General features: G+C 39.6%; 1 protein-coding gene across 2 annotated transcripts in view; it reads left to right on the top strand.

Annotated features, from left to right (window-relative positions):
- nfx1 (nuclear transcription factor, X-box binding 1) overlaps nucleotides 1–13,945 on the top strand; it is a 69,728-nt gene that overhangs the window by 41,272 nt on the left and 14,511 nt on the right. The window contains exons 10-17 of one of the 2 annotated variants that reach the window (XM_072575504.1): nucleotides 1,547–1,644; nucleotides 2,358–2,388; nucleotides 3,110–3,192; nucleotides 6,072–6,180; nucleotides 7,134–7,253; nucleotides 8,488–8,567; nucleotides 9,848–10,078; nucleotides 11,187–11,260. In XM_072575504.1, the coding sequence (XP_072431605.1) occupies nucleotides 1,547–1,644; nucleotides 2,358–2,388; nucleotides 3,110–3,192; nucleotides 6,072–6,180; nucleotides 7,134–7,253; nucleotides 8,488–8,567; nucleotides 9,848–10,078; nucleotides 11,187–11,260 (826 nt within the window). The remainder of the gene's footprint in view (nucleotides 1–1,546; nucleotides 1,645–2,357; nucleotides 2,389–3,109; nucleotides 3,193–6,071; nucleotides 6,181–7,133; nucleotides 7,254–8,487; nucleotides 8,568–9,847; nucleotides 10,079–11,186; nucleotides 11,261–13,945) is intronic. The other variant, XM_072575505.1, reaches the window with a different exon arrangement.

Raw genomic sequence — 13,945 nt, forward strand, 5'->3', positions numbered from 1 at the left:
GGATGTGTGGTGGGGGTTTGGCTGAGAGATAAATGTGGGGGTGGGGCTGCACCAAAAGTAGCTGGAAGGCCGGTGGAGTGCAGATATGGTGTGATTGTGATTGCTCGGCGGGAAGAGTGGAGTGGATAGGTGGGAAGGAAGATGGACAGGTCAAGAGGGTGATGCTGGGTTGGAGGGTTGGATCTGGGATGAGGTGGGGGTAGGGGTGTAACTGTGGAAGTTGGGCTGTTCCATCCTACAAAGAGGCAGGCATAAATGGGTCCATGCGGGTGCCCATGGCTATCCTTTGGTCTGAAGGAAGTGGGAGAATTTGAAGGAGAAGTTGTTAAGGGTGCGGACCAGTTCCGCTAACTGAGTTTGTTGTTGGAGGGGTACTGGTTAGGTCAACAAGAGAGGAAGAAATGGGGTGGGGAGAGAGTTTGGAGGCAATGGTGAATACAGGGCATTGGAGGCCAGGGAAATGAATGTCATGGAGGTGAAGGTGTGGGTGGTGTGGGAGTTCCTGGATGGTGTCGAGATAAGAGGCCAAGTTCAGTGAGGCAGGAACAAGTTGACTGGTGCAGTCAGGTTAGTGGCTTTTGGGTAAGAGGTAGAATTGGGTGGTACGGGATTGTGGAACTGAGGTTGGAGGCTGTGGATTAGAGATCGCCCGAGGTGATGAGGTTGTGAATGGTCTGGGAGATGATGGTTTGGTGAAGGAAGGTGAGGTCGTGGTTGATTGGGTGGTAGAGGAGGCGTCCATGAATTGGTGCCTGGCTTCAGCAAGGTAGAGGTCAGTGCACCAAACTATCACTGCGCCCCTCTTGTCTGCTGATTTAATGGTGAGGTTGGGATTGGGGGAGAGGGAGTGGAAGGTTGCGCTTTTGAGAGCATGAGAGGGATGGAGAGGTTGAGGCGATCAATGTCACGGCGGCAGTTGAAGATGAAGAGACTAACAGACCAGGGCAGGATGTCCGAAAGGATGACGAATTCTTGAGTCCGAAGAAGAGTCCTTGGAGGGTGGTGGGAGTCACAATTGAAAAAGTAAGCACTAAGCTGGGGACAGTGGAAGAAAAGCTGGATGTTGCAACACTTGGGAATTTGTTGACCCTAGTGTGTGCTCCAACTTGCTCACTCACTCACCCCCTCACAAGGGCTTATGCCCAAGACATTAGATCCTGCCTGACCTGCTGTGCTCTTCCAGTACTACACTTTTCAATTCTGACTCTCCAGCATCTGCAGTCCTCAGTTCCTCTCTAGGTCTCTTGCCGTCTGGTAAGGTAATTCATTGTCAAATGTATGTTTGGAATATTGTAAGATAGGATACGAATTAATACTCCATGATGATTTTAACACTTAAGTTTCTTGAGTGTTCTCAAAATTAGATAGCCTGTTTCAGGCCAACAGTCTGAAGCAAATGTGACTTAGTGACTGTATGCACTATGTTGCTTTTTCTGAGACTAGTCCGTACAGCTAGTCTTCAACAATATTTGAGAATTTTATTTGCAAGAATTCTGACATTCATGGTCATCAATAGAATTAAGTTTTTTTTTTCTTTAAAACATAGGTTCCATTCATACTTGTAGTAACCTTTGCCATGAAGGTGAATGTGGACCATGTGCTGGAATTTCCACTGTTAACTGTCGGTGTGGATTTAAAAAGCAGGTGAGGGAAAGGTCACATCTATAATACAATATATTCTATCTACTTCATTCAATTTGCTTTCAATACTAATTCACATCTCATTGGAGTTAAACCATGGCAAGGACAGATTTAGGGAGACGGCAAGTGTTTATGCAGCAATCCTTTTGAATCTGGGAAAATAGGAGTAAATTTTCACAGACCCCAATTTCCTAGCAGAGATCTGGTTTATTCATCAATCAGTTTGACTTCCGAGTGAGGCACTTGTCATTATCAGGCACATGCATGCTGGTATGTTGAAACAATTCCCAGCATGCAAGGGAACTCAGACTTCAGATTTTGCATTTAACTCAGCTGAACACCCACCCATCTACATATTTTGCCACAAAAAGTATCTAGCCTGTAATTAAAATAATTACCAGTCTTTAAGACAATGAATAGATGAACTCTAAGCCATAAAAATTCTTACCACCACTAATAGTGTGCCATTTAACAATTGATTCACTATTTAATCTCTGTGGTTTGATGACGAATTAAGTTTTGCCATTTCTAAAGGACTATCCCCAAAATCATTGATAGAAATACATTCCTTAATTGAACTGTTTACTCACATCAGTGGTTGACCTGTGTGGAAGAATTTAATTCTGCATTAATCTCTGATAGAAAAACTTCAGTTCAAGAAAAAAAAATTCAGTGAATTTCAGCTTGTGTAATAATTATTATTTAATCCTGCATAGGATGTTCCCTGTGTCAACATCACAAAGGAAGGTAAGCATCGAGATGCTTCCATTTTTTTTGTTTTGGAAATTAAGGTAGCGATGTTTTCAGTTAAAACGTTGTTAGAAATTGATTATTTGTGTTTAATTTTTTTTTAAATAGGCGAAATGAGATTTCACTTCTTACATTTTCACAGTTCTGCCCCATATTATCACCCAAGGTTTTGAATGAGAGATTCCAAAAGTCTATTGTGAAACTAACTGCTAAATAAAAAATTTGATAGATTCTTGTGGCGACTAGCTTGTTTTAGCCTATCCTGCCCTCCTTTGTTGAGAAGCCTTCCTAAAGTAGTCGTACGATGTTAGATAACTGGCCAAGTTCTACTCTGCATACAGTAATTTGTAACTAACCTTTGCTGGTCACTGTTGAAAAGTGAATACTAAACACGTTTCCCTTGTCTGACACACTCTAGTGTGGTCACCTCTGTCCAGCACTTGTAAGTTTAATGCGTACACGTGTTCTCACATGTACATGGCGCAATTGCTACCCCCATTCTGTAACCAGTAGCAACCCCATTGGTACCTAGATACTGTTTTTTTTCAAAATGAATTTCATAATTTGTTGACTATATTGGCGATACTCATGGTTTAGTAGAAATTATCAATTTCTTATTGTATCAATGAAATTTTATTTCTGAAAGGAGATTGCACTGTTGTGAAAGCCCTTATGAGTTGCTGTGTAACACCACCTCTGCTGTAATGTTCTTGTGTAGCAGATCTGCTCTTTCTGTGTGACAAGCGTTGCAATAAAAAACGTTCTTGTGGCCGCCACAAATGTAACGAAATTTGTTGCGTGGTAAGTCGATCAAATATGTTTGAGACTTTTTTAAACAGCACACTTTATTGCCCCATGATGTACATTAAATATTGTGTTCTGACAAATCACAATTTCAGAAAATCAGATTAGATGCATAGATATATCTCATACTCTGTAATAAAGGCCGGTAACTTATCCTTTAAAATAAATTATCCAAAGTCAGTTTATCTTGTATTAGCATGGTTGCATTGCTACCTACCAATGCACAGGTAATGGTTTCCAAAAACAAAGGAGCAAAGTGGAAGCAACCACATGCTCCAGAATGCAGTCAGAATATGGGATGATGAAAGAACTTCAGAAGTAAGAACTAGAAAACGATACGTAGTCCTTCAAGTTGCTCTGCCATTCAGCAAAATCATGGTTGATCATCTACCTCAATTTCATTTTCCTGCATGATCCTATTCCCTTTGGCTAAAAGTCTATCTTTATCTTAAATATACTTGGTGAGAAGTTCCAACCCAAACAGCTAATAATGCATACTCAAAGAACCCCAAATCCTTTAGTGAAGAATTTTCTCCTCCTCTTAATTATAACTTCTCCTACCTTTTATTTTGAGTCTAACTATTTTCCAGATCCGATATCCAGGGGATTTTTTTTCTCTACATCTATCCTTGAAAAATGTTATCTCTTTGAATTAGATCCTCACTCATTCTTATAAACTTGAGTGTATGGACCCTCAATATTCTTAGGACAAAACCTTTACCCCAGCAAACAGTCTAATGAACTTTTCTGTCACACTTCTGGAGTAAGAGTGTCCTCCCTGAGGTAAGGAGGCCAGATTTGAACACGGTACTTCACACATGGCCACATTTAAATGTTGTAAGATGTGTAACAATAACTAGTATATGATTTGTCATTGTCCACATAAACATGAACATGAATGGGCGGCACAGTGGCTCAGTGATTACTACTACTACTACTCAGTGCCAGGACCCGGGTGTGATATCAGGCTTGGGAAACTGTCTGAAGTCTGTACACTCTCCCCATGACTGTGGGAGGAAACCCACATAGACCAGAGATGTGCAGATTAGGTTGATTGTGCAATTTAGCATGGCCATAGTGTCCAGGGATGTGCAGGCTTGGTGGATTAGACATGGGAAATTAAGGTTTTACAGGGATTGGGTGTGTCTGGGTGGTATGCTCTTCAGAGGCTATGTTGACTCGATAATCAAATGGCCTGCTCCCAAACTGTTGGGATTCTATGCTTCTACGAATATCAAAGTCAAAGGATATCAAAATCCTTCTAAATATAAAAAATTCTCAATTCCTTTGTTGCAAGTTTATATTTTTCCCACAAATTTATAACTTCATACTGTGTCACATTGTTTTCTATTTGCTGTTACATTCTTTTCTTCGCCCTAATCATTTACAAGGGTTGGTTTAAAAAAAAAGACTTACCTTCAAATAAAGAACCCCCTATGTACAAACTATATGCCCTGGAAGCTAAATAAAGTACATCTGACTTTTGCTGCTCTTTATGGACTGCATATCATACAGCTAGTATTGTCCTGAATTGAATTTATTGACAGTTCAGAATACACAATCTTAAATCTTACATTTTTTTTTTGTAACTCACTTGTGGGTTGAGTGATGCTGGCTGGGCCAGCATTTATTCCCCATTTTCCAGTTGCTTTGAAGATGATAGTGAACTGCCTCTTGAATCACTGCAGTCCATTTGGTGCAGGTATTCCCCCAAAATGCCACTCGCGAGGAATTTCCAGGATTTTGGCTCAGCGATACTGGAAGAGCAATGATATATTTTTAAGGTTGGCTCGCAAATAGCTTGGAGGGAAGTTAGCAGGTGGTGGAGTTTCCATGTATCTGCTGCCCTTCTAGATGGCTTGCTTATGTGCTTCAGAGAACCCAATTTTGATGTATGGTCTGGATTAGATGTCAAAAGCTGCAGCTAGCATTAAGAAATGCTGCAAAAAAGGTAGAAGGTGACCACAAAATATCTAATACTTAAAAGTCATGCCACTGCTGCTGAATGTGAAAATTAAAAATCTTCAGAAAAGACATACTAGTGTCACGTAGCATCCTTTTCTTTCACACATGCCAGTCATTCACAATGATTGGTGAAACAATCTGGATTGTTTATTTCCAAGTAAGATTGTATAATGTTCACTGGGAGCGAAGTATAGTATGCCTGAGTTTGACCACTGTTGCTCAAAGTTACATGACATGTCAGTCTTAATAAATCACATTCTGCCTCAAGTTGGTGGTGTTTAATAGTAGTTGAATGTGCTCTCTCCTTTAAAAGTGTATGAACATCATAACACCGTATCTGCTCTTATCATTCCCATAAATTTAACTCCGCATCTTAGTGTCCTCCCACCAACTCTTGTTGTCAGCAAATGTGGATGCATTAAATTTTTACAACTAGCTTACTGTCCACTGATCTCATCTTAAACATTTGGTGTTTTTAAAAACCACCTTCATTACAATATGTAAAGTTCTGTCACTATACAACATTTAAGCTCTTAAGATAGTAAGGTTGTTTTATTAGATCAAACAGACTATCTTGCCTTTAAGGTGCAGGCTGGTAGTTGACATTGCATTAATATATGCACCTTTGCTCATTCTAGACCAATTTATCTCAATTTTCTCTGCTTCTCACCATTCTGTCTGTCTGACTGTCACACTGCTGCTTCCTATATTCCATGCTCACTGTTTTGTGGAATTCCACAGTAGACTCAGTAACATTTCAGAGAGGCACTATATCAGTTATTTTGAAATGTATGTCTTGGCAAGTTTTTGAATGTATATGGAAAGTGAGGGTTTTATTTTGTTAAATAGATTTTTGAATAGTTTTAAGACTACTGTCAAATGTCTTGTAACCTGTTGGTTTCATTTTTAAGGATACTGAACATAAGTGTCTCCTTCTCTGTGGACGCAAGCTTAACTGTGGACAGCACAAGTGTGAGGAACCTTGCCACCGTGGAAACTGTCAGAATTGCTGGCAAAGTAGTACGTCTGAAGTCAAAAAATATAGTAATCTGATTTAGTGTCTATGAATTATGCAGCATTTTATAATATCAGAGTCCCATTCATGGCCCAAGCATGTGATTACATAAATGCAAGTTTTCTACTAGATTACAATCAGAAGCTTGAAGAATACACTCTTAAAACAGATGTTTAATAAAATCTAGCCTTTACCATAGCAAACCAGTTAGTCCATAACAGGATTCCAAAGGATCTTTTAAATTTTATGAACTGGTTGCTCAATAAGTTTTTTTTTTAATCTGCTGCATTGCATAAATTTCTTATTTTTTGTTTGAGTCTAGGGGCAGTCCTTCATCGATTTCACAGTTGAAGAAAATGTCATTGGATTTGATAGCTATCTCTAATTTGCCTGAAACAGTAGGACCTTTAGTTTAACAAAAAAAGAGAGCCATGCTTAAAATAAACTGTTCTCTGAAACTAGTCTTTTGACAAAAGACCTTTCAAAAAACTGTCAAAATTGTCCTTTGTCACCAAGAATGCTATTCCACACAAACGTGGAAAATCAGTGTCCCCTATTCTGCACTACTCATCCCTCTCAGTCTTTTGTTAAAAGTCACTCCTGATGCTTAACCTAGAAGCTGCTTAGCAACCAGGGGAAACCCAGCTTTGTCTGTCACAAACACCTCTTCACACCCATAGCAAAGAGTGAAGTGGATGGATAACACTTGATAAATGAGGCTTGTTGGTTAAAACTGATTTCCTATGTCTGCCAAACTGAAAGTTCACTCTCGCTGGACACCTGTTCAAGGTAAAATATGTCTGAAAATGTTCCGTCTGACTCCTCGACCTCCTTCCCATTATTCTACACTCAGTGTAACAGCTGTTTCTTCATCTGTTATTATCCACGTGTAGATTTACATGGTAGTGCAAACTCTTGGAAGCTAGATTATGCAATTAACCCAACATTTGCTGTTTAGGTTTTGATGAATTAACATGTCATTGTGGCAAAACAGTGATCTATCCTCCAGTACCATGTGGCACCAAACCTCCAGAGTGCAAAAACCCTTGCATCAGAGAGCATGAGTGTGATCATCCAGGTAAGAAAGAGAATGGCTTGACCATGCTCATTAAATTGAAATCCTTTTGTGATTTTTGGTGGAGCACAGGTGATAAACTTAAATCTCTTTAAACACAGTTTACGTGAATAGTTTGGATAGTTATGAATGGTGATAAGTAGTTAAGGGCTATCTTTGAAACCCATAGGGATAACAAAATTGACTATAACTTGTTTGACTTCGCTTAGGCAGTATCCAATGTGATCTAAAATAGCAGAGTATCATTTCTGCACTGGCTAGACCAAACCTCATGGAGTATCTAGCACCCATATTTAACTAACACAAATGATTTTAAAGAAGCATGAGGAGGGCTGCTTAAATTAAGTTTAAAAAGCGCAAGAGGAGAGTGACTTCAGAAAGTTAAAAGCACCAGTGGAGAGTGGCCTCTCATAAAACTAGCATGCATGTGAACAACTTTGGAAAGATTATGAATGAGAAGAGAATAGTTTGTGAGATCAAAGCAGGTCCACGTTTAAGGGAGTAAGTGATCCTGGACCAAGGAAGGAGCCTGATGAAGAGCTTTTGCCTAAAACATTGACTCTCTGCTCCTCTGATGTCCCTGACCCACTGTGCTTTTCAAGCGCCTCGCCTTTCGACAAGAAAGGAGCCATCAATCACAAAAGCGAGGGAAGGCAGAGAAAAGATTGGGATATTAGATCAGGCCCACACCATCAAGGGAAGAGATGGAGAAGATTCATCTCTTTGTGAAAGCACTTCTAGCTGCTTCCCATCCCTCTCTGTTCTCTAAAATGGAGATCCTGCTGCAAAATGACCTATGTTCTCCAACTCCCAGTTGATGCACAACTTTAATTCTACCCCTTTTTTGACACTCCTTTATCTGTGGAGTCAAAAGACACTGCCTGCTGTCTTAAAGTAGGAATTTGATCCTAGTAATGCCTCTGTCAAGCAGGACACAACAAGATGCGTTGGAAAGCAAAAGATATCTAATTTCTGTGTTGTGGCGTAAAAATGCAACCTTGATTTATTTCTTTTACCCCGCATGTGATATGCAAAATAAATACGCTCAATCATTGGAGAAAATTAGATTAATCAAATATTCTATTAAATATGTTGAGGACCTTGTTCTCAGCCCAGATGTGCCTGGTTCCGTACTACGGTCAGTTTATTGGATTAGAATTGTAATTAGACCATGCAGTCTTTTTGTGTATGGATATTTTAGACTGTCATTCATGTGCATCTTGTTATATTCCTACAGTATTCCACAATTGTCACAATGAGGAGAAATGCCCACCTTGTACTTATCTCACTCAAAAATGGTGCATGGGAAAGCATGAAGTAAGTACGGGGACGCGGCGAGGGTTGGGGGGGGGGAAATAAACCAGAATTACTTGGATTTCACTCCCTATCAAATCCATACATTTAAAACAAAACTGCAGAACACCGGTTCTTCTCAGGCTTTGTTTAGTAAATCCAGCACTGACCGCTGATCGCAAACTTTTTTTTTGAAAATCTCAACTTCTGCCTTTTTAATACAAATACAAAGAATAGTTGAAATCCAGCGGATTGAAAAATTTATGAACTTGCATCCTTTGTACGTTTTTAATAATGAAATTGAAAAAAAAAATTGCAAGCCACTATTAATGCTTACAAATAGCATATGTTTTTAATAAGACGTCGAAGCAGCAGAATGCCATTCACCCATTGAGGTTGCTCTACTATACAGTGGGATAATGGCTGATCTGGTAATCCTCAACTATGCAGACTCTTCACCTTTTTAAAGATGCAGGAATTCTGATAGGCAGTAACCTGCCTAATAGACAATTAACCTGTCACATTTCCTGGAAATGATGGTCACAGAGTTGCAACCAACATTTTGGCTGGTTGATCGGATCACAGCTATGGTGGTTAAATTTAACCCACAGTTTCTTGGCCTGATCACACACAAGACAGATTCCCTATAGAGGCAACCATGCTGAAAAGGTTCTCAAATCATAATGTGTACAGAAGCCTATGAAACATCTTTGCATCTATCATTGAAATAGATTTCAAGTGCAAGTCCTTCATTCCTGATTACAAAATTCAAACCAGGGAATTTACAGGTTCACCATTAGAATCAAAATGAAGATAAAGGCCATGTGAGGGTTGTTGACCATACATCAGAGTGGGAAGTATTGAGACAATACAGAAGAGCAATGTTTGTATGCTTTGTTGTAATGCAAGCAAGGGACCCTGTAGTAACAGAATAGTGGATGCAGTCTTTCAGCAGTGTAACTACTGTTGATCTAGATTTTAACTGAGATCTATCTGCACACTGAAGACATGATTTCTTCTCCATTTGAAGAGAATTATGTAAAAGTTATTTGTTACAAACAACAACCTATTTTTGATTCATTTACTTGTCTATTTTGCATATCTGCTTATCAGTGTAATGCAGTTGTGCTTTGATAGTCAGTTTATATTAAAGCATAAATCAAGGACAATTATTTTCAAATTTTTAATTTGTTTCCATTTTCAAAGCCAAATGCAGAATTTAGATGCCTAGTAGTAGGTTACAGAACATGATATCTGGAATGGATTTGAATTACATGGATTTAATGGAACACTTTCTTTACCAGATGCGGAGCAATATTCCTTGTCATCTGACTGGCATTTCCTGTGGGCTTGCATGTAACAAGCTCTTACCTTGTGGAATGCACAAATGTAAGAAGATTTGTCACAAAGGTGACTGTGTCACTGAAGAACCATGTAAACAGCTGTGTATCATTCCACGACCTGACTGTAATCATCCTTGTTCGTCTCCATGCCACCCAAATTTACCTTGTCCAAAGACCCCCTGCTCTGCAGAGGTAAGTTTATTATGTGTGGTTTCTGCGCAGAAAATAAAGTTAGCCTTGTGGAAATAAAAAGTTTGGATTTGCATGACCTGTTACATGTTTGAAAACACCTTGAGGCCTGAGTGTTACTTTTGAAATGCAATCATACAATATGTAAACAAACATAGCAGCTGATGTATGCCCAAAATTGTCCCTAAAACTGCAAGTTAATGAGCAAATTAAAATTGAAATGCTATTTTTATTTCACACTTCCAGCATCTTCACTATTTTGATTTGTATGTGAATGAGTGACCTGATTTTGGTGCAGGTACTTCTATAATGTGTTCTTGTGCGACTCTACATTATAGAAGGATCGCACTTTAGAAACAATGCTTCAAGTGTTGGTGGTGAAATCATGTTACAGCCAGCACACGTTTTAAAAGTCTGCACTTTAGAAACAGTGTCCCCAATTCAGTAATCGTGTCACAGCGAATGTGCTGTAATGAAATGCACGTTATGTTTCATTATAACCTGAGGGAAGAATATTGGCCTGGACCGGTACATTGGAACAACTTAAGTTCTTTGCTGTAGTGGCAGGGAATTCTTGTGCAACTTCTTGACCAATTAGATGTCCTGTTGTTTCAACATTTGTATCCTAACTGTGATGCAATACATAATTCGATCAGTGCCTCCCAGATATGTGTGTCACTGTCTTCAGTTCTGATGAAACGTAATTGAACTGAAAATAACTGTTTCTCCCCACAGATGCTACCTGACCTGTTGAATCTTTCCAAATAGTTCTTATTTCAGATTTCTAGCATCACATTTTATATTATTCTTAGCCTGTCAGCTTGTAAATATTTGAAAGAATACAAATATGTATGAGTGCTGTGGAAAAGAACATCAAAAATAATCGTTTGACTCCAACTGTAAACTTGGTTGCGTTTTGAGCACAAGAAAACTTCTTAAAGATATTCAAGTTTTATACTTTAAAAATGCAAAGTACGAGGACCAACTCAAGTAATTTCATTATTTTTAAACAGTGCAGTCAGAATTTCATACTCTGGCTTTTGATAAAGATGTAAATGTACAAAGTAGCTACATTAGGTGAATATTCATGTTTACATCTGTTACGTTGCAGGTAATATTATATTGTAGCTGTCAACGGAAAAAAGAGATCATGATCTGCAGTGAGGCTTCGAGTAATTACCAGAGGTTTGTACTGCTTCCATTTGCAACTGAGGCTGAAGCGTGAGTTTTTAAAAATATACACAGTTGGGCAGACATTTTGCCATTATTCATTATTTGTGGATGAGTGAATATTTTTTTTCCTGTGTTTGAGGATGGAGGTAACCTTTTGAAAACAAAGTTCCTTTCTTCAACATCAACCATAAGCCATACCCTAAGGTAGAAATAATACAAAAAGGCTGCATACTCCTCGATTCTAATTATACAGCTATATTTTTCTAAACTTATACTAATATTGGGCCTCAACTGCTTTTCCTGTTGGTCCATATGACTGTAAGACACTCCTAATAGTTTTGGACTAAATTGACCCATTAAAGCCTGAACTTACAGCATTGCTTGTGAACAAGAGATGCAGGAGATCAAGCAAACCTTTCACATTTGGTTGATTGTAACCTTGCCCCCAACTCGCTCACAATGCCAATCCTTACTCCCCACCATTTTTCCAGATCACAAGGCCACCAGCTCCTGTTCCTCCTCCCAACTTAAAATCTTACCAAAATAGATGGGGATAGTGGGTTACAGCCCCTGCCTGTCATCTTTCATCACAAGCATTCATGCCTGGCAAGTTGCCAACCTGGCCAGCTGTTGGGCTAAGAGCAGAATAAAGTAAAATTACATTGGTTTTGCTGTAATTAAAAAGCAATCACATTGATGAGATTTGAATTTCCATTGCAAATACACTCCCCAGTTTTCTAAAACATGTTGTGAAACCTGTATCTGCAGCTGATTTGTTAATGGCATATTCATGAGTCGTATATGATAGCGAATGGCCTCAAATCTGTGATTATAACTTTCTGTAATATTAAAAGTAATGATCTGGAAAGTTCAAAGGACTATTCCAGTCATTGACTGAAGTAAATAAGCTGGGAGTCCTAGTGAATGTCTTTAGAACTGTTAAGGCACAAAGGAGACTTTGTACAGCTCTCTTTGTGATTTTTTTTAATAAATGACTTGGATGAGGAAGTGGAATAGTGGGTTGTAAGTTTGCTGATGTCACAAGTTGTTGGAGTGGTGGATAGTATGGAGGGCTGTTGTAGTTTGTAATGGGATATTGACAGGATGCAGAACTGGCAGATGGAGTTCAACCTGCAAAAGTGTGCAGTGATTCATTTTGGAAGGTCAAAATTGAATACAGGATTGTTCGCAGTGTGGAGGAACAGAGGGATCTTGGGGTCCATGTCCATAGCTCCCTCAAAGTTGCCTCCCAAGTTGATAGAGTTGCTCAGAATGCGTATGGTGCGTTGGCTTTCATTAGCAGGGGGATTGAGTTGAAGAGCAGTGAGGTGATGTTGGGCCGAAGGTGGGTGGCACGGTGGCACAGTGGTTAGCACTGCTGCCTCACAGCGCCTGAGACCCGGGTTCAATTCCTGCCTCAGGCGACTGACTGTGTGGAGTTTGCACGTTCTCCCCGTGTCTGCGTGGGTTTCCTCCGGGTGCTCCGGTTTCCTCCCACAGTCCAAAGATGTGCAGGCCAGGTGAATTGGCCATGCTAAATTGCCCATAGTGTTAGGTAAGGGGTAAATGTAGATGTAGGGGTATGGGTGGGTTACGCTTCGGCGGGGCGGTGTGGACTTGTTGGGCCGAAGGGCCTGTTTTCACACTGTAAGTAATCTAATCTAATCTAAAAAAACTGTACAGATCCCTGGTTAGACCACATATGGAATATTGTTCATTTCTGGCCGCCTCATGATAGGAAGGATATGGAAGCTGAGAGGATGTAGAGGAGATTTACCAGAATGCTGCCTGGACTGGAGGGCTTGTCTTTTGAAGAAAGATTGAGGGAGCTAAGGTTTTACTCCTTGGAGAAAAGAAGGTTGAGAGGTGACTTGATAGAGGTTTACAAGATGATGAGAGGCCGAGACTTTTTACCAGGGTGGAAATGGCTATTTCAAGGGTGTATAATTTTACGGTGATTGGAGGAAGGTTTTGGGAGACGTCAGATAGGCTCTTTACTCTCAGAGTAGTGAATGTGTGGAATACACTGCCCACAGCAGTAATAGAGTCCAACACATCAGGGACATTTAAGCGACTCTTGGATTGGCACGTGGATGATAGTAAAATGAAGGATATGTAGGTTAGTTTGTCCTTTTAGAGTAGGATAAAACGTCAGCACAATATCAATGACTGAAGGGTCTATGTTCTAAATGCAGATTCGCATTGTAAGACAAGCAGGTCCAAACTGCTTTTGTGATTCATATCTCCGTTGAAAGGGAGTATTTTCTTCCATTCATGTGAAATTCAGGACTCGACCATGTTTTGAAATTGTTATTGAGTACCTTTTTGATTGTTTGGCTCCGTATGGTGACTCCTTTGCCAAGGTGACTGTGAACAAAGCTAGATAAAAGCATTGCAAATGAATAAGTGTAGTGAGAATGGGTGCTCAGGGTATAATTATGGTTGGTATGTTGAAAGCTGCTGTATATATGTTCTCCTATCATTTTGAGGCCAAGTGCCGATCGCGTGTAGCTAATGAGCAAATCCTAAGACTTGAAATGACAGTTGCTGAAAGGCAATACTTAATGGTGGGTGTGAAATGCTCTATGCCTGTCATCACTTTACATGAAGAAACAGCTAATGCCAAAACTCTTAGCTAGTTGAGAATGTAGAAGATGCTGGAAATGCATTCGTGTTTTGTGTTGAGTTGTGCTAACC

The sequence above is a fragment of the Chiloscyllium punctatum genome, chromosome 8 (assembly GCF_047496795.1).
Source record: "Chiloscyllium punctatum isolate Juve2018m chromosome 8, sChiPun1.3, whole genome shotgun sequence".
Classification (NCBI taxonomy): Eukaryota; Metazoa; Chordata; class Chondrichthyes; order Orectolobiformes; family Hemiscylliidae; genus Chiloscyllium; species Chiloscyllium punctatum.